This window comes from Argopecten irradians, chromosome 15, assembly GCF_041381155.1.
Source record: "Argopecten irradians isolate NY chromosome 15, Ai_NY, whole genome shotgun sequence".
NCBI lineage: Eukaryota > Metazoa > Mollusca > Bivalvia > Pectinida > Pectinidae > Argopecten > Argopecten irradians.
The window spans coordinates 5,732,450-5,756,408 of NC_091148.1; the positions used below are offsets into that span (position 1 = coordinate 5,732,450).

The following is a 23,959-nucleotide window of genomic DNA, read 5'->3' on the forward strand; positions in this document are numbered from 1 at the left end:
GTGGCCTGAGAAACTAACAATTATTTTTTTTTGGCCTAATATCTTTAGACATTGTACCTACTTTCAGGGTTTGTTCCTTCAGGGGTAAGACCAGCCCCTAATTCTCTAGACATTATACTTACATTTAGGGTCGGTTCCTTCGGGGGTGAGACCAGCCCCTAATTCTCTAGACATTATATCTATATTAAGGGTCTGTTCCTTCAGGGGTAAGACCAGCCCCTAGTTCTCTAGACATTCTATCTACATTAAGGGTCTGTTCCTTCGGGGGTAAGACCAGCCCCTAGTTCTCTAGACATTATACTTACATTTAGGGTCGGTTCCTTCAGGGGTGAGACCAGCCCCTAGTTCTCTAGACATTATATCTACATTAAGGGTCTGTTCCTTTGGGGGTAAGACCAGCCCCTAGTTCTCTAGACATTATACTTACATTTAGGGTCGGTTCCTTCGGGAGTGAGACCAGCCCCTAGTTCTCTAGACATTATATCTACATTAAGGGTCTGTTCCTTCGCGGGTAAGACCAGCCCCTAGTTCTCTAGACATTATAGGTCGGTTCCTTGGGGGATGAGACCAGCCCCTAGTTCTCTAGACATTATAGGTCGGTTCCTTGGGGGATGAGACCAGCCCCTAGTTCTCTAGACATTATAGGTCGGTTCCTTGGGGGATGAGACCAGCCCCTAGTTCTCTAGACATTATATCTACATTAAGGGTCGGTTCCTTCAGGGGTAAGACCAGCCCCTAGTTCTCTAGACATTCTATCTATATTAAGGGTTTGTTCCTTCAGGGGTAAGACCAGCCCCTAGTTCTCTAGACATTATAGGTCGGTTCCTTCAGGGGTAAGACCAGCCCCTAATTCTCTAGACATTATACCTATATTAAGGGTCGGTTCCTTCAGGGGTAAGACCAGCCCCTAGTTCTCTAGACATTCTATCTATATTAAGGGTTTGTTCCTTCAGGGGTAAGACCAGCCCCTAGTTCTCTAGACATTATATCTACATTAAGGGACTGTTCCTTCAGGGGTTAGACCAGCCCCTAGTTCTCTAGACATTATACTTACATTTAGGGTCGGTTCCTTCGGGAGTGAGACCAGCCCCTAGTTCTCTAGACATTCTATCTATATTAAGGGTTTGTTCCTTCAGGGGTAAGACCAGCCCCTAGTTCTCTAGACATTATATCTACATGAAGGGACTGTTCCTTCAGGGGTTAGACCAGCCCCTAGTTCTCTAGACATTATACTTACATTTAGGGTCGGTTCCTTCGGGAGTGAGACCAGCCCCTAGTTCTCTAGACATTATATCTATATTAAGGGTCGGTTCCTTCAGGGGTAAGACCAGCCCCTAATTCTCTAGACATTATACCTATATTAAGGGTCGGTTCCTTCAGGGGTAAGACCAGCCCCTAGTTCTCTAGACATTATACCTATATTAAAGGTCTGCTCCTTCAGGGGTAAGACCAGCCCCTAATTCTCTAGACATTATATCTACATTAAGGGTCTGTTCCTTCAGGGGTAAGACCAGCCCCTAGTTCTCTAGACATTCTATCTACATTAAGGGACTGTTCCTTCAGGAGTGAGACCAGCCCCTAGTTCTCTAGACATTATATCTACATTAAGGGTCTGTTCCTTCGCGGGTAAGACCAGCCCCTAGTTCTCTAGACATTATAGGTCGGTTCCTTGGGGGATGAGACCAGCCCCTAGTTCTCTAGACATTATAGGTCGGTTCCTTGGGGGATGAGACCAGCCCCTAGTTCTCTAGACATTATATCTACATGAAGGGACTGTTCCTTCAGGGGTTAGACCAGCCCCTAGTTCTCTAGACATTATACTTACATTTAGGGTCGGTTCCTTCGGGAGTGAGACCAGCCCCTAGTTCTCTAGACATTATATCTACATTAAGGGTCGGTTCCTTCAGGGTTAAGACCAGCCCCTAGTTCTCTAGACATTCTATCTATATTAAGGGTTTGTTCCTTCAGGGGTAAGACCAGCCCCTAGTTCTCTAGACATTATACCTATATTAAAGGTCTGTTCCTTCAGGGGTAAGACCAGCCCCTAATTCTCTAGACATTATATCTACATTAAGGGTCTGTTCCTTCAGGGGTAAGACCAGCCCCTAGTTCTCTAGACATTCTATCTACATTAAGGGACTGTTCCTTCAGGGGTAAGACCAGCCCCTAGTTCTCTAGACATTCTATCTACATTAAGGCTCTGTTCCTTCGGGGGTTAGACCAGCCCCTAGTTCTCTAGACATTATACTTACATTTAGGGTCGGTTCCCTCTGGGGTTAGACCAGCCCCTAACTCTCTTGAAGACATCCAGGCAGCGAAGCAGTCTGATTCGTCTAAGTGTATGGTGAGTAACTAAAAAACATAATCAGAATAAATTACTGTATAGAATGTTGTTAATTCTCTGTGGCCAGAACAATTATTTTACAAAATATCTGCAAAATATCTGAATTTGCGCTTAAGATCTTTCAAGATCTTACGTGCAAATTTGAATCTCACTCAAATAAAGTGGTTTACAGTAAGCATTATTACTCATTAACTCCTCAAAACACATTCAGACTCTTCTAAATCAAAGACTAGACCAATCAATTATGAAATTTCAGGGGTGAACGACTTAATCATTGGGTGCAATGGTAACTAAATCTAACACTGTACAAAGGTTTTTTAAGGAATATCAGTTAGCCCATTCACCCCTGAAATCCCATAATGGACTAGTCTAATCTGTGTTTCAGATGAGCCTAATGTGTCTTCAGGGGGAATGATTTAACAGAAATTTTGAAGGGATCTGGATGTTGTACTTACTCCTGTCTTCAAGTCCACAGAAAACCAGTTTGGAACAAAAACAGTTTTAAATCTTTTCTTAATTTCTTCTTCAAAATCCACTTTTCCTAATTCTTCTGTTTTTCTTGCCTATAAGAAAACACAACATGCACAAAATCATGCCATAATAAAAGTTAATGTAAGAGGATGGTTCACAATGTGTTATAGCTTAAGTGAGATCATTCGTCTATTTCAACAATTAATAAGTTAACTTGTAAGTACATTAATTATGTCTTGTACAATGGAACTTGGTTCATTCAAACTCAAAGGGATTGCGACAACACTTTGAGTTGACCGAGTAATCATATTAAGCAAGACTTAATGCGTAGCGGGATTGGACTCCATCAGGTCTGCCGCTTATTTTTTTCATCTCCTGTAAAAAAATTGATGAGCTTGACAACCTGTTTCAAGCATTAGGAGAACGCTTATAATTAGAAGAGCAGGGGTTATGGGAACTTATGAGTTGTTGTGTCCTCAGGCAAAAACTTATTGTTTAACAATATCAAAGACAGAGAACGACATTATAGGTGTTACTATCACTGTCTTAAGTTCAAGACAAAAAAACTGACTATTCATGGGCCTTCAGAGACTTTCTTTGAAGATTACATAGAGTGACACCTAACTTCAAAGGCACATATATACAGTGGAACTTCCCTAAACAGATCATGGTCGGTGCATAGAATTTCGGCCGGTTTAGAGAGGGTTCGGTTTGGAGAAGTGAACCGAATATCAATCATTACAATTCAGATTTAATTGATTGGAAGTCATTTTCTACAGTATACTGTACTGACTGTAAGCTTACCCACCTATATTAATTGTTAATGGAAATGTTATCACAAAAGAGAGAATCCTAGTTAGTTGCGTGAATGTTATTTGGGATATTCTCGTCTGCACTAGGTCTAACTTATATACAGCCGATCGCTCCCGGTTATGCCATTTGGTTTATCTATTTTTACGTCCTATTAACAGCCAGGGTCATGTAAGGACTTGCCAGGTTTGTTGGTGGAGGAAAGCCGAAGTACCCGGAGAAAAACCACTGACCAGCGGTCAGTACCTGGCAACTGCCCCACATGGGATTCGACCCCGCATCCCAGAGGTGGAGGGCTTGTGGTAATATGTCGGGACATCTTAACCACTCGGCCACCGCGGCCCCTTTATGCCAAGAATCAAATTAAATATGGTCTAATTAGCCTACGCCATGATCAGTCGATGCCGGTCATTAAAAATATGACAAAACATTTCTTCATACAGATAATTTATGTTATCCGACAACTACATACTAGGTAAACAAATAACCCCTATGAGACTCTCAAAATTGAATTCAAAACTTTCTCTTTATTACTAGCTCTGCTTGTTTTCCTACAGTAAACAAACCACCAGTGCACGTAGTAGACCTTCGTTAAATATCTAAACAATTGACATGGTTAAATAATTACACCACCATCTCTGGTATAATTACCGTGTACATATACCTATAGCCTTCACACCTGTATACATGCTCCAGGACATGGCATGCGACAACTATGCTTACAGGTACGTGTGTATTTTCACAGTCGGTTGATCAGACCTCAATGCAAGCTATCGGTGTCGCTCAGGTAAGGCCGGTTTTCAAAAGTGTATTTCAGTTACATTTGACTATTCCGATCTTAAAATCGGTCCGGTATTCGGAATAGGGAGGGATCGGTTTTCGGTTTTATTTACTATTAATATAGAGGAATTAATTCCGTACATGACACCCGTGTTCGGTTTCCAGAGGTGATCGGTTTTGAGAAGGTTCGGTTTTGGGAAGTTACACTGTAGCTACATTGTATAGCGAATTCTATTGATGTACATCAAAGAACCAAACTATACCTGCTCATCTGCTGTCACGCAGGGAGCTTTTCATTTGGCTTCCAGGGATGGATATACGGACAGTGATAGTAACTCCTGGAGTCTCAAGAATGCTTATTGTACATATCATCAAATATCTTACCGTTAATACGTCCCAAAGTGCTACGTTGTTTTCTGTATCCTTGGTCAAAATGTGTCGCTTATCGTTTAAAACAAAATATTGTCGTATGCTTGGTCCCCCTAAACAGAAGAAAACAATTTTTTATAGCAAAACCAGTTGAGATTTAGTCTTAACCACACAGTCTATGACTGAAACAAAATGTATGCACAATAGTTTTTCTTATATCACGGTACGCCCAACCAATTTCTGGATCAGGTGAATCCGGAATATTTGAGCGGTTATGAGTATCTTAATTCTACAAACATGGAAACGCTTTAAATACCCAGAGACACTATAGAATTAAAAGAATCTCCTGCAACTTTAAAATCACACATATGCAAGCATTTCGGATTCCATATTATTGAAAAAGAAAAGGTAAAAATGACAGTGTAAGATTTTTAAAAAATGCTGTTTTTGACTGATTAATTATTGAATAAATATCATGATATGTATCGTATCGAGAGACAAGTATGGCGATACATATTGCATCATGGAGGAAGCATATCTTTGCAGCATTAATGCACAATATACTTAAAATAAAGTAGAAATTGGTTTGTGGTCACAAATATTTGTTTAAAATCACTTTGGTCAACACCTGTGAATATTTGAACAGTCCACTATGTTCATCTCTTACCATTTGGTAAAGTCGTAAACTACCTATACATTGCAGTGCATCATCTAATTCAGGTAAATTACATCACATCACAGACCAATTCATACCATAATCAACTTCCAATCTCTCCCAGGGTTCATTGCCGTCCCCACATCGGAAATGTGGGAATAAGCCCTTGTTGACATGGTTGACGTCAACAACAATATATGACACTGTTATCCCACATTTAACAGTTATCTTTTCCCTAGCAACCACAGGATATCCCTGTGAATTATGGGAGAAAACAGTGACCTTATAGGAGATTTCAGAAAAGATGGCGATGACGTCACACAAAGGTACATCCGGGCGCTCAAAGGTACAACTCTTACATCTGTACACATAAACATTGTGGGAACACAGCCGCTTGCGATGTTTGTTTACATTTTATTGTAATAAATAGTACGACAGTCTGAGAACTATTGCGTTATTTACATTTCAAAAAGTGTAAATAAAAATATTTTACAAGAATATACAAATTTAAACACATGGTATTCATATATTTTACTCTGTTTATACTCCATTTTCGACCGCTACGAGAAAACACGGTCGCCATTACGTATAAACATTGACAGATATATTGCAAATATCAACTTGAAATTACAAATTAAATTCAAGTCCCCAAAATAAAATTATAAGCAATTACTGTTTTCGAAGTGTTTCTTGATAAAACACCTTATGAAGTATGCTTAGTGCAAAATTAAACATTTGCTTTCGAAGATTACCCCAAGCCCACGGCAGTCATTACAGTACAGCCGAGAACCCGAATTTCGTCCATTTTCAGTGTCATAAAATTACGTATTCTGGTTAATTTTTTGTCATCAATTTTGGGATTTAGTTTATAATATACAAATGAGTCAGTTTGTTGGTTCTTTTTATCATATTTTTAAACAAAACTTTGAGTATTTAGGATTCTCGAAGCCGTGCACAATGTATCCTGGTCGGCATTTACAGTAATACCAGAAACATATATACATATGTATATATGTGTTTCTGGTAATACGAACTGTAATTTATATCAATTTAAATGAACTACCTAATATGTATTCAAATTATCTAAAAGTAATACCACTTCAATTGGAGACTTAACACAGCAGTCCATGGCATAAAAGCGGCTGAAAATGAAATATTAAGAATGAAAACTAAACGATTTCACCATATTATTTTTCGAGATCGGCAGCCATACGTGTACATGTAACACAGTAGTTTATATTTAATTACTATTCGTCATTTTGTTATGATACAAGAGCGTTCCATTAAAACAACATGTACATATCAAATAACGAAATATATATCTTAATTAAGTACAAAGTCCAAAACCAACTAAAATAATGATGAACAATGATTTACTCACATAAGAACGACATGAATGTAGAAACATTGTACTGAAAATGTATCAGTGTAGCTAAGCACGATGGCAGCCATTTTGGGAGATAGTAACAGAGGAGTCGGAAATAGCTGATTTCCGGATTTTTTTTAAATTATTTTTTTTTCACACTATTTTTTTTCCCATTTTTTTTATCTATAAAACAAATGAATAAAATGATGAAAGAAAATACAAAAAAAAAAAAAATTAAATTAAATTTTTTTTTTTTCTGCTTTTAAAGGCCCAATATCCGTATCTTTCTTATTTTTTTCATGATTAAGAAGAATGTTGAAAAAAAATCCTGTTGTAAATTATGCAGAGACAGGACTAAATCGAAGTCAAGATGAGCGATTATGATTCGGAATATTTTGATAAAAATCAAATAAATATTAAACTTCGCTAGGTGGGTCCCACTTAGTCAAACAGGCCGACGTTAGCCGACATTGTAACGTCGTTGCCGAGAACGTCATGTGACTACCGTAACTACGTAACATCTGTCCGAACTCTTCCGAAAACGGGTCATGAACTTTCCGACTTCCGTTCGGCAATAATCGTAACTTCTATGGTGACCAGTTTAAAATGAAAGCATGTTTACAAGTATCGACTTTCAACAACTGCTGTACCAAAGTTATCAAAAGGCATTATAGATATTCTTTAATATATCCTAATTTCGACTACATCTACCAGTACTAACAATATTGGAGTCAAATTTAACTTGAATTTTTGTTGATAGTTACGTATAGTGTGGCTTTAAATACATTGTAATTTTGTAGCTAATTATGATATATAAGTGGTAGGTCTAAACAAATATTTGTTTTAGAAATTTTTAATCATATTCATGAATAAAAACAGAAAGATAAATAAAAAATAAATAGATAATTGAAAAATAAAAGTGCCTAAAATTAAATACATAATTAAAAGATGTATTAGATTATGTGATATATTATATATTTAATAATTTCCTATTATTGTGACTGTTTTTAGTACAACAAAACTGTCAAAACATGTCCCACAATATACATTGATACATGTATTTAATTGTTTTGAAAGGGGTGATTCAATTAAGAGACCAACTGTCATATGTGACCTATTTTTCAATCTCCTTTGGAAGGTCTCTTAAAACAATTTTGACTGTACTTTTTGAGATGAAAGTGTTGGTAATTATTAATATGATTTATTTCCCCAACAATGCTGTGACCTGCGGTGATCTACCAGCGACGAAGCCATACACGAGCGGCCTTGGTCTGGTCAGGTGGTTCACGTTTTGTATATATATATCATGTTGTGAACAGCTTTTTCAAGTATAACAGAAACATGATTGAAATAAATTATCTATTCATAAACACATTTTTCACAACCTGAATTTATGCGTATGAACAAAATCGGGTACGTGTGATGGCCCGGCAGCGCTTCGATAGGTGACTTCGACACTAAAATCTACACTTGGTATATTCAGAGAACACATTTAAATCTCTGGTATATTTAGCAATTAACAAATGAAAATATAAAAATGTTATCATCCGTAACCTGTGAAACAATAAGAAACCATTTCAAAATCAGAATTTGCAAGTATGAAAGTGTAAACTTCTGTCAAAGTATCGATTATGAAGCAGGGATGTACGTAATTGTTATTGTTTTTATTAGTCGCCATACTGTGTTTGTACCTTTGAGGACCCGGATGTAAATTTTCTGTGACGTCACGCCATCTTTTCTGAAATTTCCTATAGTTATGTACTGCTCATTAGGAAAATACCAGAATTGCCTGAACCAAACGAACCATACATCATGTCTCCCTTTATTGAAAAGGAAAATACTACAACTGAGGGGTATCAACCCTTTATGTACACGATACCTTTGATTGTGAAGTCAGGCTGCGTATACATCGGTGAGAGTCCTTCGTTGTCGTATCCCCCTGACAGACGTGTGCTGATTTTCTGTAAAGGCTGCAATAATAAATGGTTGTTTAGAAGTTTCAACTCCTTTACCCCTGAAGATGAATTTAGACTCTTCTAAATCAAAGACTAATTCTGTACAATATGAAATTCCATGGGTGAATTAGTTAATAAACATTATTATAAATCAGGAATTTTTCTCTCAAAATACTGAAGAGCAAATTATTTGCTTTTGTTAAAATTTTTGCGATATTAGCTGAATAAATGAGATTTGAGAAAAATTTCGAAATTTTTTAAAATTTTGCCATCTTGCAACAAGAATACATATTATGCTCTACCATTCATTTGTTTGTTTTTTTGGGGGGGGGGTTTCACGCTTTTCAAATTTTGGCGATCTCAATATTGCCATGAAAAAATCAATAAAAAGATTCAAGCATTATCAAGATATCCAAGAGGGATATTAGCACCTACCATGATCTTTGTAAGATAATGGAAAGACGGATTTTTACTCTGCTTTTTTCATCTTTTCCCTCTCCCTTTCAAATATTGAATGCACATAAAATAAATTTTCATATTAAAAGTTCATAATCATTCCTGTTGTCAGTGTATGTATACTTACCCAGCATTTGATACAGGAATCTGTCGTGGCTATCCACAATGACGGCTGTTCTGTGTGAGTTAATTCTAGCTGTAAACGAGAATAAAGCTGTAATGATGCTAATATTTGTTTGTTGTTGGCCTTTGCATATTACAGAGTAATCTACCCTTGGGATCAATATATTGATTACAGGAAGCTATTTTACAAGCAAAAATCATGCACCCTTCTCTCTGAAAATCACCAGCCGGTGGGACTTATCACCAGTACATAATGCATTACCCACATTGTTAGGGATTTCAAAACCGATCTCTGAGTTATGGTAAATTTGAAATCTAGTCTTGATGTAGTTCATAAAAATATGGTTATAATGGCAAGATGTTATTTATAGCAATTGTGAAAAGGTCTATTTCATCATTCATCATATGATACACAATACATTTGTGAAAAGCACAGGTCTATTTCATCATTCATCATATGATACACAATACATTTCTGAAAAGCACAGGTCTATTTCATCATTCATCATATGATACACAATACATTTCTGAAAAGCATAGGTCTATTTCATCATTCATCATATGATACACAATACATTTGTGAAAAGCACAGGTCTATTTCATCATTCATCATATGATACACAATACAATTATGGCCCTCTGTGGAGGCCTACATCTAGAACTGTCTCCCTAGAAAGAGCATTTTTTCCAGACTCATAGGGACAAAATTATTTTAGTATATCGTACAAAATTAATACAAAACCGTAATTTTGTTATATTAAACATCAACAAAGTAAATGTAACTCATAAAGATTATTCTAATCAGAAAATTCTAAATGAACGTATAATAATACAGACAAAATTGTCTTAAACGACCATAATTTTTCCTCCCAACATAATTACCCATATAAATCCCTCCAATTAAGCGACTGTCTGTCTTATGCGACAAGCGACTATGATCAAGGTACTCCTGACTATCAATTTCGCTATGAATTAAGCGACCTTATCAAAACTGGAAGTTACAGTCGCTACACTCTTGACCTCTCGCGGATTCACGTCTGTACGAGTTGAAATGAACACAGCTCACTAGGGACACTTTCTGTGCCATTATTGTTGTTTTAAGTGTACAGTTCAGACGTACGTATGTAGCATGGCTTCGCCTAAACGAAAAGTTTTAACTTTAAACGGCAAGATCGAAGCAATCAGATAACTAGATGCGGGGAAACTGACCTACAAGGTAGCACAGGATATTGGAGTTGGAAAAACTCAGATTCAGGATCTTCGTAAACAAAAATTAGAATTGATAAATGACTTTGATCCGAAGGTTAGATTTGAATTTGTTGAATGTGAAACAAATCTGGTTAATACCAAAGTCTAACAAGGACATAGTCGTTCAGATCCCTCGCCAATGGAGATATCAAAGCTGAAGTAAGTTTGATTGTGGAGACTTATGTGTATGGAAAAAAAACAGGAAAAAGGAAGTTGAGCCAAAGAAAGATGGAGTATAATTCAAGTAGAGCGGGGCTGCAATTGTTGAATCAGGTATACAGCCTTGACATTTATATTAGACTATATACACAAAGATGGGTGGAGTTTTGCAATATAACTTTTACCATTTAGATTAAGTAAGTTTGATTGTGGAGACTTATGTGTATGGAAAAAAAACAGGAAAAAGGAAGTTGAGCCAAAGAAAGATGGAGTATAATTCAAGTAGAGCGGGGGCTGCAATTGTTGAATCAGGTATACAGCCTTGACATTTATATTAGACTATATACACAAAGATGGGTGGAGTTTTGCAATATAACTTTTACCATTTACCATGATATTTTCAGCAATGTTTCCATGGTAACGGAAAAAGTGCAAAAAATTAAAAACCTAAAAATAGCAAAAGGTACTACTAGACCATAAAAAGAATGTGTCTATGAAGTTTCGTGGAAATATCTCTGCTGGTTTTAGAGTTATGCTCCAGAAATGAACCAGCTACAAAAATATGATATTTTCAGCAATGTTTCTTTGGTTACAGAAAAAAGCACAAAAAGTGAAAACCTAAAAATAGCAAAAGGCACTACTAGACCATAAGAACATAAGAACAATGTGTCTATGAAGTTTCATGGAAATATCTCTGCTGGTTTTAGAGTTGTGCTCCGGAAACGATTCTTACACAAAAATCTGCCATTTTCAGCAATGTTTCCATGGTTACAGAAAAAAGTGCAAAAAGTGAAAACCTTAAAATAGCAAAAGGCACTACTAGACCATAAGACCAATGTGTCTATGAAGTTTCGTGGAAATATCTCTTCTGGTTTTAGAGTTATGCTCCAGAAACGAACCTGGTACAAAAATATGATATTTTCAGCAATGTTTCCATGGTTACGGAAAAAATGCAAAAAATGAAAACCTAAAAATAGCAAAAGGCACTACTAGACCATAAGACCAATGTGTGTGTGAAGTTTCGTGGAAATATCTCTACTGGTTTTAGAGATATGCTCCGGAAACCATTGGAACCCATTTGTATATCCCCCGCCAACTTCGTTGGGCGGGGGATAATAATGAAATATTTCTTACCTTCAATATAGGGGCACTTTCTTCACAAACAAGGGTTCTGTAGTCCGGGTTTCGTACATCTGTTGCCCAAACACGACGGTCTCGACCCGCAGAATATACAACTGAGAAGTTCTCATTTGTCTGGAAATACCAAATGTCCGATCATTATTATGTAATTACATTCAAACTCTATATTACCATAGAATTAAAGCAAAAATATATTCAAACACTTAATATCTTACAAGAATATAACTTTTTCAAAACACTTATTTCAACAAATTATTGCAAAATTCCTCTTACTTAAAATAACTTGCATAGCTTACTTTCTTGCTTTAATAGACAGAATACAGAAATACATGACTGCAATTTGCGACCAATTAACAGCACCATTTTCATGGTCATGATATGTGATCATTCTTTTTATGGATAACTATATGTACACCATTGTGAATAAGGCCCTATATATATTGGCCCCAAATGGTAGTAATGTAAACCAACACATTATTGTGCCAACTTAATGTCGTGTATTCATGCCCAACACCTTTTTTAAAGTTATTTAATTTTGCGATTTACAGGCAAAACCCTCTTGAATCCTTTTTGTGTGCCGATTTATTTTCGTGAATTCTAATCGCCTGCAAAATACATGAAAATAAATCACACATGAAAATAAGTTGGTTTGCAGCATTAATGAGACAAAATAGGTCCTGTATACTTTTACCTGTAATGCCCATACTCCCTCGTCATGGACTCTGAATGTGGCTACACATCGCTGTTGTCCGAGTGACCAGAGACGAATCGTCCCATCCGAGCTCCCAGACAAGCACTAAATTACACAGTAATAGTTATTATCATGCTTTCATTAGGAATTAGTCACAGATATCAGGCGTGAGATGAAGAAGTGTTTTCAGGTAACAGCCCAGTAATTAACAAACACAATTATTACATTTTAAAGTGGCTTTCATTAATTAGAAAGAGTAAACTTTGTGATTGTTGAGCAATTATTTAAATTTATTTATTCAAGTGGGGACTCATCAGAACTAAAATATTCAAGTGGGGACTCATCAGAACTAAAACTTTAAATCAACAAAACAGAAGGATCATTCTAATAAGTAAAATTTGTTGATTTCTAAAAATCAAAATAAGTTGACACTTCGCAAAAAATATCAATATTTCATTTTGTTAGCAAAATGTTAGGTTTACTGAATTTTACATACCTGTGTACCATCCCTATTTAACACCAAAGCTTTCACATTGTCTGTATGACCTTTTAACTTCATTAATTTCTGACAGGTTCGGGGATCCCACACTCGGAGGACTTTCTCCGTCGACCCAGACACAATCACAGTTCCCGGAGGATTCATGGCTAAGCTGTATATGGAGTCCTTGTTCCCATTCAAACTAGAAGCTGGAAGGAAAACGAAATATTTGAATTGCCGAAAAGTTAATTTTGATCATTAACCAATCTAATTAAAATTGGATTAGTAATTCTGCTCCACTACAATGCTCTATGATACGCTCCAATACAAAATCTAACAAAGCCCCGTTCGGTCACCTCAGCATGACCCCTGACCTAGAATCGGAACATCTTGGAATGTACTATTAGCCTTTTATACTTCCGAGAGAATCAACAACACTGAATATTCTGTAGGCGAGATACTGATTGGCTAGCTACAGGGGTCAAACTAAGGTGAGATTTGCATGTAACTTTCTGTACAGTTATTTTCATTCTTATTTTAAAATCATCAAATTCAACATGATAACCATCCTCGTTAATGTTAATTAAAACCCTACTACTATAACACCAAATTAGCCCTGGACAAAGAGTGACGGAGGAAGCTGGACTCAATATCCCCCCCCCCCCCCTCCACTCTCAAATTAGAATAGCATTGGACAAAATGCAGGTGGACTAAACTTACTGGTTACGGTGTTGTTACTAGCGGTCAGGGCGGTCAGAGTGTTGACATCCCACAGGAATATTGACCGATCAAGTCCAGCGGACGCGACTTGTTCTTTTTCTTTAGCATATGCCAGAGCTTTCACATAATCCTGTTATAAATAATATAGATTTAGTACTAAGCTAAAATTATTTTTCCTTAATATTTTCTAGTGTAAACAAGACACATTTAAAGCACAAAATTAGTTCCAAACATTTACAGATAAACTAATTTTGACTCCTAAATTTGAGCTCAAACAATTGAATTAATTGAAGATTCTTTTTAAGTACTTGAATGTGTTTTGTTTTGTGTTCACAAAGCATTGCACTTTCTGAGGTTTTCTTGTTTTTGTGATATAATTAATAATCAGGCAGATAATTTCAAAGTTTTACCAAGATCTTACAGACATCTATATAACAAGGTTTGAATATGATGAGAATAGACAATATACAAATTACATTAGACACCATACAATGACTGTATCATACCTTGTGTGTCCGTAATGTAGACATACAAATTACATTAGACACCATACAATGACTGTATCATACCTTGTGTGTCCGTAATGTAGACATACAAATTACATTAGACACCTTACAATGACTGTATCATACCTTGTGTGTCCATAATGTAGACATACAAATTACATTAGACACCATACAATGACTGTATCATACCTTGTGTGTCCGTAATGTAGACATACAAATTACATTAGACACCATACAATGACTGTATCATACCTTGTGTGTCCGTAATGTAGACATACAAATTACATTAGACACCATACAATGACTGTATCATACCTTGTGTGTCTGTAATGTAGACATACAAATTACATTAGACACCATACAATGACTGTATCATACCTTGTGTGTCCGTAATGTAGACATACAAATTACATTAGACACCATACAATGACTGTATCATACCTGGTGTGTCCGTAATGTAGACATACAAATTACATTAGACACCATACAATGACTGTATCATACCTGGTGTGTCCGTAATGTAGACATACAAATTACATTAGACACCATACAATGACTGTATCGTACCTTGTGTGTCCGTAATGTAGACAATAAAAGATATACAAATTACATTAGACACAATGACTGTATCATACCTTGTGTGTCCATAATGTAGACATACAAATTACATTAGACACCATACAATGACTGTATCATACCTTGTGTGTCCGTAATGTAGACAATAAAAGATATACAAATTACATTAGATACCATACAATGACTGTATCATACCTGGTGTGTCCGTAATGTAGACATACAAATTACATTAGACACCATACAATGACTGTATCATACCTGGTGTGTCCGTAATGTAGACATACAAATTACATTAGACACCATACAATGACTGTATCATACCTTGTGTGTCCGTAATGTAGACATATAAATTACATTAGACACCATACAATGACTGTATCATACCTTGTGTGTCTGTAATGTAGACATACAAATTACATTAGACACCATACAATGACTGTATCATACCTTGTGTGTCCGTAATGTAGACATACAAATTACATTAGACACAATGACTGTATCATACCTTGTGTGTCCGTAATGTAGACAATAAAAGATATACAAATTACATTAGACACCATACAATGACTGTATCATACCTTGTGTGTCCGTAATGTAGACATACAAATTACATTAGACACCATACAATGACTGTATCATACCTTGTGTGTCTGTAATGTAGACATACAAATTACATTAGACACCATACAATGACTGTATCATACCTTGTGTGTCCGTAATGTAGACATACAAATTACATTAGACACCATACAATGACTGTATCATACCTGGTGTGTCCGTAATGTAGACATACAAATTACATTAGACACCATACAATGACTGTATCATACCTGGTGTGTCCGTAATGTAGACATACAAATTACATTAGACACCATACAATGACTGTATCGTACCTTGTGTGTCCGTAATGTAGACAATAAAAGATATACAAATTACATTAGACACAATGACTGTATCATACCTTGTGTGTCCATAATGTAGACATACAAATTACATTAGACACCATACAAAGACTGTATCATACCTTGTGTGTCCGTAATGTAGACAATAAAAGATATACAAATTACATTAGACACCATACAATGACTGTATCATACCTTGTGTGTCCGTAATGTAGACAATAAAAGATATACAAATTACATTAGACACCATACAATGACTGTATCATACCTTGTGTGTCCATAATGTAGACAATAAAAGATATACAAATTACATTAGACACCATACAATGACTGTATCATACCTTGTGTGTCCGTAATGTAGACATACAAATTACATTAGACACCATACAATGACTGTATCATACCTTGTGTGTCCGTAATGTAGACAATAAAAGATATACAAATTACATTAGACACCATACAATGACTGTATCATACCTTGTGTGTCCGTAATGTAGACATACAAATTACATTAGACACCATACAATGACTGTATCATACCTTGTGTGTCCGTAATGTAGACATACAAATTACATTAGACACCATACAATGACTGTATCATACCTTGTGTGTCCGTAATGTAGACATACAAATTACATTAGACACCATACAATGACTGTATCATACCTTGGGTGTCCGTAATGTAGACATACAAATTACATTAGACACCATACAATGACTGTATCATACCTTGTGTGTCCGTAATGTAGACAATAAAAGATATACAAATTACATTAGACACAATGACTGTATCATACCTTGTGTGTCCGTAATGTAGACATATAAATTACATTAGACACCATACAATGACTGTATCATACCTTGTGTGTCCGTAATGTAGACATACAAATTACATTAGACACCATACAATGACTGTATCATACCTTGTGTGTCCATAATGTAGACATACAAATTACATTAGACACCATACAATGACTGTATCATACCTTGTGTGTCCATAATGTAGACATACAAATTACATTAGACACCATACAATGACTGTATCATACCTTGTGTGTCCGTAATGTAGACAATAAAAGATATACAAATTACATTAGACACCATACAATGACTGTATCATATCTTGTGTGTCCGTAATGTAGACAATAAAAGATATACAAATTACATTAGACACCATACAATGACTGTATCATACCTTGTGTGTCCATAATGTAGACAATAAAAGATATACAAATTACATTATACACCATACAATGACTGTATCATACCTTGTGTGTCCGTAATGTAGACATACAAATTACATTAGACACCATACAATGACTGTATCATACCTTGTGTGTCCGTAATGTAGACAATAAAAGATATACAAATCACATTAGACACCATACAATGACTGTATCATACCTTGTGTGTCCGTAATGTAGACATATAAATTACATTAGACACCATACAATGACTGTATCATACCTTGTGTGTCCATAATGTAGACATACAAATTACATTAGACACCATACAATGACTGTATCATACCTTGTGTGTCTGTAATGTAGACATACAAATTACATTAGACACCATACAATGACTGTATCATACCTTGTGTGTCCGTAATGTAGACATACAAATTACATTAGACACCATACAATGACTGTATCATACCTTGTGTGTCCGTAATGTAGACATACAAATTACATTAGACACCATACAATGACTGTATCATACCTTGTGTGTCCGTAATGTAGACAATAAAAGATATACAAATTACATTAGACACCATACAATGACTGTATCATACCTTGTGTGTCCGTAATGTAGACATACAAATTACATTAGACACCATACAATGACTGTATCATACCTTGTGTGTCCGTAATGTAGACATACAAATTACATTAGACACAATGACTGTATCATACCTTGTGTGTCCGTAATGTAGACAATAAAAGATATACAAATTACATTAGACACCATACAATGACTGTATCATACCTTGTGTGTCCGTAATGTAGACAATAAAAGATATACAAATTACATTAGACACCATACAATGACTGTATCATACCTTGTGTGTCCGTAATGTAGACATACAAATTACATTAGACACCATACAATGACTGTATCATACCTTGTGTGTCCGTAATGTAGACATACAAATTACATTAGACACCATACAATGACTGTATCATACCTTGTGTGTCCATAATGTAGACATACAAATTACATTAGACACCATACAATGACTGTATCATACCTTGTGTGTCCGTAATGTAGACAATAAAAGATATACAAATTACATTAGACACCATACAATGACTGTATCATACCTTGTGTGTCCGTAATGTAGACAATAAAAAATATACAAATTACATTAGACACCACACAATGACTGTATCATACCTTGTGTGTCCGTAATGTAGACATACAAATTACATTAGACACCATACAATGACTGTATCATACCTTGTGTGTCCGTAATGTAGACATACAAATTACATTAGACACCATACAATGACTGTATCATACCTTGTGTGTCCGTAATGTAGACATACAAATTACATTAGACACCATACAACGACTGTATCATACCTTGTGTGTCCGTAATGTAGACATACAAAAGATATACAAATTACATTAGACACCACACAATGACTGTATCATACCTTGTGTGTCCGTAATGTAGACATACAAAAGATATACAAATTACATTAGACACCATACAATGACTGTATCATACCTTGTGTGTCCGTAATGTAGACATACAAATTACATTAGACACCATACAATGACTGTATCATACCTTGTGTGTCCGTAATGTAGACATACAAATTACATTAGACACCATACAATGACTGTATCATACCTTGTGTGTCCGTAATGTAGACATACAAATTACATTAGACACCATACAATGACTGTATCATACCTTGTGTGTCCGTAATGTAGACATACAAATTACATTAGACACAATGACTGTATCATACCTTGTGTGTCCGTAATGTAGACAATAAAAGATATACAAATTACATTAGACACCATACAATGACTGTATCATACCTTGTGTGTCCGTAATGTAGACATACAAAAGATATACAAATTACATTAGACACCATACAATGACTGTATCATACCTTGTGTGTCCGTAATGTAGACATACAAATTACATTAGACACCATACAATGACTGTATCATACCTTTTGTGTCCGTAATGTAGACATACAAATTATATTAGACACCATACAATGACTGTATCATACCTTGTGTGTCCGTAATGTAGACATACAAATTACATTAGACACCATACAATGACTGTATCATACCTTGTGTGTCCGTAAGGTAGACAATAAAAGACATACAAATTACATTAGACACCATACAATGACTGTATCATACCTTGTGTGTCCGTAAGGTAGACAATAAAAGACATACAAATTACATTAGACACCATACAATGACTGTATCATACCTTGTGTGTCCGTAATGTAGACATACAAATTACATTAGACACCATACAATGACTGTATCATACCTTTTGTGTCCGTAATGTAGACATACAAATTACATTAGACACCATACAATGACTGTATCATACCTTGTGTGTCCGTAATGTAGACAATAAAAGATATACAAATTACATTAGACACCATACAATGACTGTATCATACCTTGTGTGTCCGTAATGTAGACATACAAAAGATATACAAATTACATTAGACACCATACAATGACTGTATCATACCTTGTGTGTCCGTAATGTAGACATACAAAAGCCTTTGTGGGCATTCCATACTTTGACTGTTGTGTCACTGGAGGCAGAAATCACTGAAATAATGAAACATCCAACCATTTATGATTAAATAATTATGATGTCTTCAAAACTATACAACTCTTTTACCTTTTAAGAAAGCAAAATAGGACATTTTCATCGAGAATTTTTTATTCTACCTGTCACTATATTTCAGCAATATAACAGTCCTCTTTGAGAATATCTCATATACCCCTGGAATTTCATAATGAACTGCTCCAGTCCTTGATTTAGAAAAGTCTTAATGTGTCTTCAGGGGTGAAAGAGTTAAGTTAACATTTTATCTAAAGAACATATCTGGTACTGTGAACATATTTATTTTAGAGCAGTCAAATTTTAGCGGAAATGCCAAAAACTGTAAATTATGATTTATCAGCGCAGATATCAATTAGTGCAATATATATGCAGTTCAATACTGTTTTTACAAAATTAAGTGCTGTATATGAAGTGGTATTTCAAAGAGAGCACAAAAAGCACTAAAATAAAACTACCACTAAAATAGGTACCATATGTTTACAATATATACATCAACTTACAAGTCCGTCCTCCACAGCACAGTACAATGTCATTTACCCAGTCGGTGTGATGTTCCATGGACAAAACGTACGGGTCCTACAATAACGTAAAATCAATCATACTTAGATACATCTATATTAGATCAGCTGAAATGAATACTGGAGATTACTCTAGTTTTGAAGACTTGATATATAAATTATTTTGGGAAAATGTGCGACAAAACCAAGATTTGGGAAAAATTATGAAATATGAAATAAAGTATAACAAATAAGACTTTTTATTTCCAGTGTAGATTAAGTACTTTTCTGAAGGCAATTCACAAATATTTAAAGCCTTAGCCAACTAAGTTCATGTTTTTGGATAGTTTTCAAAAACCTTTGATTTTCGGAAATTTAAGGCTTGAATTGGGAAAAATTGAGAGGAATTGTCATGGGGAAAGGGGTCGAAATTCTGCCCCAAATTTTGTCCCAATTTCGGCCCCAAATCAGGCTGAAAAAAGCCCAGTTATATGTATTTACCCCCCCCCCCCCCCCCGGTATGTGTTTAGTTAGACATATATAAATAAATACACTAGGAAACACCAATTTCTGTTCAAATGATGAGTATCATTTATACTGTAGGCGGAGAAGCATCTTTAAGTTAAGGAATTCATTTAAATTCATTATTAGATGAAACTGGGCTCTAGCTGCTAGGTATTTTAGTCACAACATATCCTATTTAATTAGTCTGCTCTAATTAAGTAAATGGATCCTTATAAAGATAAAGGGCAGGTAACTCTGTAATATGCAAATACAGAAAAGGTAACCTGTGTTGACAATATCAATGATTATGTGGAAAGGTCTACCTTGTTAGCCCGTGTGTTCCAGATCCGGATGATTGAGTCGCGCCCGGCTGTGTACAGTCGATTAAATACAGGATCAAACTGTAGGGCATTGACGCCCGATCTGTGATGTCGCTCCACTTCATCTCGGATCACAAACGATACCTGTATAAAATGATACAACTTTATAAGACAGGATTGAGGAAATGTTGGTTAGGCCACTAAAATTATAATAATACTTGTTTCCGGTAATGCCCATTAAAAATGAATGGTTGGTAGGTAGGGATTTTTTTTTCTTTTCTAAAATATTTTTTTCTCTTCATCCAAGTTTCTTGTAGCGAACAAACTGCAATTGACATAATTTAATCAATTTAACCATGGATTTGATTCAGGAAACACAAATATTTTTTTTTTTGAATAGCCTTAGGTAATGAACACAGGTTTACCTCTATATACACATATCAAATAAATTGGAAAGAGTGTATTAATATTTGTGTAACAGGAAAAGAGAAAATGTAGCGACCAGACCGTGATTCGAACCGGGACCCTCAGAACACTATCCAAGGGCTCTACCGACTGAGCAACCTGGTCACCGATGATCGACCCAGTCCAATCCCGCTACATTTGCAAGAAAATTTCATATGAAAATATTGATGCAACAATTTATGTAGGATTTTTTATGGCGAGTCTTTATTTTCAGAATTTACTATTCTTAATTTTTTACAATATCTCCTTGTTTGAAATTAAAATTTCATAAAATTTCTGGTGTTTTATTTTTCATTCTAATTATGATGTATCAATTCCACCTCTATGATTATAACCTTACTTTAAGCAAACTGTTTTTGCAACCATGAAATACCGGTATTTCTTCACAAAACACTCTACATATTCATCTATATCCAATTTTAAATAAGAACCTGTCATTTGCCACAAAAGATGGGTACTTTGAAGGTTTGACTAAACAATTTGATTAAGTGTAATTAGCTTGGGAGACCATTGGTAATCAGGTAGCCCCATCATAGATCTGGCTAGTGTTTGAAGGTCCCAATTCAAGTCTGAATGGTACATTTTTTTGTCTATATACTCCTCTTACAGAATTGGCACCCAACTAAATGCCTACGTTGGTTGTATAATTAAAGGGTCTTGTATGCATGTCTTTGAGGGCAATTCAGAACAAAATGGTGGCATATGTAACACGGGTCAAAAATTATCAAAACATATTGTATTAAAAATAATCTAAATATGCATGAAAATTGAATTTAGACACTTCACAAGGAATTGACATGTAAATAACAGCATCAAATATAGAGCTCTCCCCTAGAAGTTGGAAATCAACGGTATCTGACATATCATTCACAAATATTTCATAACTTACCATGACACATTTTTTCCAATAACAAATAAGAAAAAGAAATGTCATGTGCCCTTTATTTTTTGTGGTCACATGACGATATCAATGTTTTCTACCTCCTATCCAGAAGAGTTCCTTGTATCCTGGAATTGACGTATTGGTATTGGTAAGGCATTCATCAGTTAGTGTTTGAAGATCCCGGATTCAAGAACCAGTCTGGCTGCACATTTTCTCTTAGAATTAACTTATATATACAATATACAGTGGTAACCATGCCATTTCGGATCAAAATGCTTTATATTGCGTTTTGGCTTTAAAAGTATTTCCATATCTTTTTTTCTACATATTCAACATAAATGATCATTCTGACCCTTTCAAACTATTCACATCGAAGATTCATATTCATTATAAATCAATTCCCTCAGCTGTTTATTGATGTATAATGTTTGATCCTATATTGTTCCATTAAGATTTGATTCACGTCAAACAATAGTTAAAACTTGAGAGACCTGTGTATACTGTAGAAGAACAGGGAAAATACACATTCCTGTCTAGTGCCCTGATGTGGAAATCTACGGCTCTACCGACTGAGCCAAAGAAGCATGCTCCATCAGCTGAGTGACATAGACCGTATTTAACACTATGTACAAACTCCATTGACCCGCTCCTTTTACACTACTCCCCTACTCCAACAATGTTACAGGTATAGCACGACGAGACACTTTTGGAACATTACGTCGTGTCTAACCTCTATCTTCCGATAGGCCATTTACCCGATGCTGAGGGTAGCATTTTCAAAGTTTGGATTGTGACAATATAAAACGTTTAAATCATATTTAAATAGTCATCAATGTCAAACACCTACCTCTTTTTCATAGATTAACAAGTATTTTGACAAAATCAGCCGTAAAATCCATCTAAAACAAATGTTTACATCTTCTTACGTAAACTTCTAGGCCCAGACAAAACTTGCAATCTGGCCGGTAAATAGAAAAAATGATTTGCAAAGTCCCCAAAATGCTTGATCTGCCTTTACTTTTTACTTGTATTCTGCCCGCTTGAATTCACGTTCTGTTTTTTGTATTAAACAGTTGCCATGTTTAAAACTAGGTCAAAATGTTACGGAAAGTATTCATCATATCTAATCCGCTAAAATACTATTTCATGAGGCCTCAAGCTATGATTTTATTAGATAAATGGGATAATTATTGCCTAAACTGTAAGTACACATCGATGTTATCTATGTTAGAGCTATATATATTGATATCATCCGACGTCGGAAGCTGCATCAATTCGTAAATGAGAGTCAACAGTCAGCAAAGTAACGTCCAATAAAAAAAAACGGCTGACTAGTTGACCCTCATGTTATGAGAGGAACTACTCCCCCTGTTTTTCTTGATATTTTTCCTAAATCTCAACCCGAGACTCTTTAACCACCTTCGATGGGCCCCACGTTGGGTGCCAATATAGAAGAACAGGGAAAATACAGCTGAGTGACAGAGACCGTAACCACACCGGCCCGCTCCTTTTACTGAGACCGTAACCACACCGACCCGCTCCTTTTACAGAGACCGTAACCACACCGGCCCGCTCCTTTTACAGAGACCGTAACCACACCGGCCCGCTCCTTTTACAGAGACCGTAACCACACCGGCCCGCTCCTTTTACAGAGACCGTAACCACACCGGCCCGCTCCTTTTACAGAGACCGTAACCACACCGGCC

At 35.7% G+C, this 23,959-nt stretch overlaps 1 protein-coding gene across 2 annotated transcripts in view; it reads right to left on the reverse strand.

The window, feature by feature from the left end:
* Positions 1 to 23,959, reverse strand: part of LOC138309479 (WD repeat-containing protein 48-like) — a 43,566-nt gene that overhangs the window by 19,077 nt on the left and 530 nt on the right. Inside the window, exons 2-13 of one of the 2 annotated variants that reach the window (XM_069250689.1) lie at positions 20,909 to 21,049; positions 20,085 to 20,160; positions 19,483 to 19,565; positions 13,766 to 13,895; positions 13,064 to 13,254; positions 12,568 to 12,672; positions 11,871 to 11,990; positions 9,334 to 9,402; positions 8,675 to 8,765; positions 4,790 to 4,887; positions 2,800 to 2,907; positions 2,253 to 2,352 (exon numbers count right to left, since the gene is read on the reverse strand). In XM_069250689.1, coding sequence (XP_069106790.1) covers positions 2,253 to 2,352; positions 2,800 to 2,907; positions 4,790 to 4,887; positions 8,675 to 8,765; positions 9,334 to 9,402; positions 11,871 to 11,990; positions 12,568 to 12,672; positions 13,064 to 13,254; positions 13,766 to 13,895; positions 19,483 to 19,565; positions 20,085 to 20,160; positions 20,909 to 21,049 — 1,312 coding nt within the window. Of the gene's footprint in view, positions 1 to 2,252; positions 2,353 to 2,799; positions 2,908 to 4,789; positions 4,888 to 8,674; positions 8,766 to 9,333; positions 9,403 to 11,870; positions 11,991 to 12,567; positions 12,673 to 13,063; positions 13,255 to 13,765; positions 13,896 to 18,332; positions 18,358 to 19,482; positions 19,566 to 20,084; positions 20,161 to 20,908; positions 21,050 to 23,959 lie in introns of those variants that run through there. The other variant, XM_069250690.1, reaches the window with a different exon arrangement.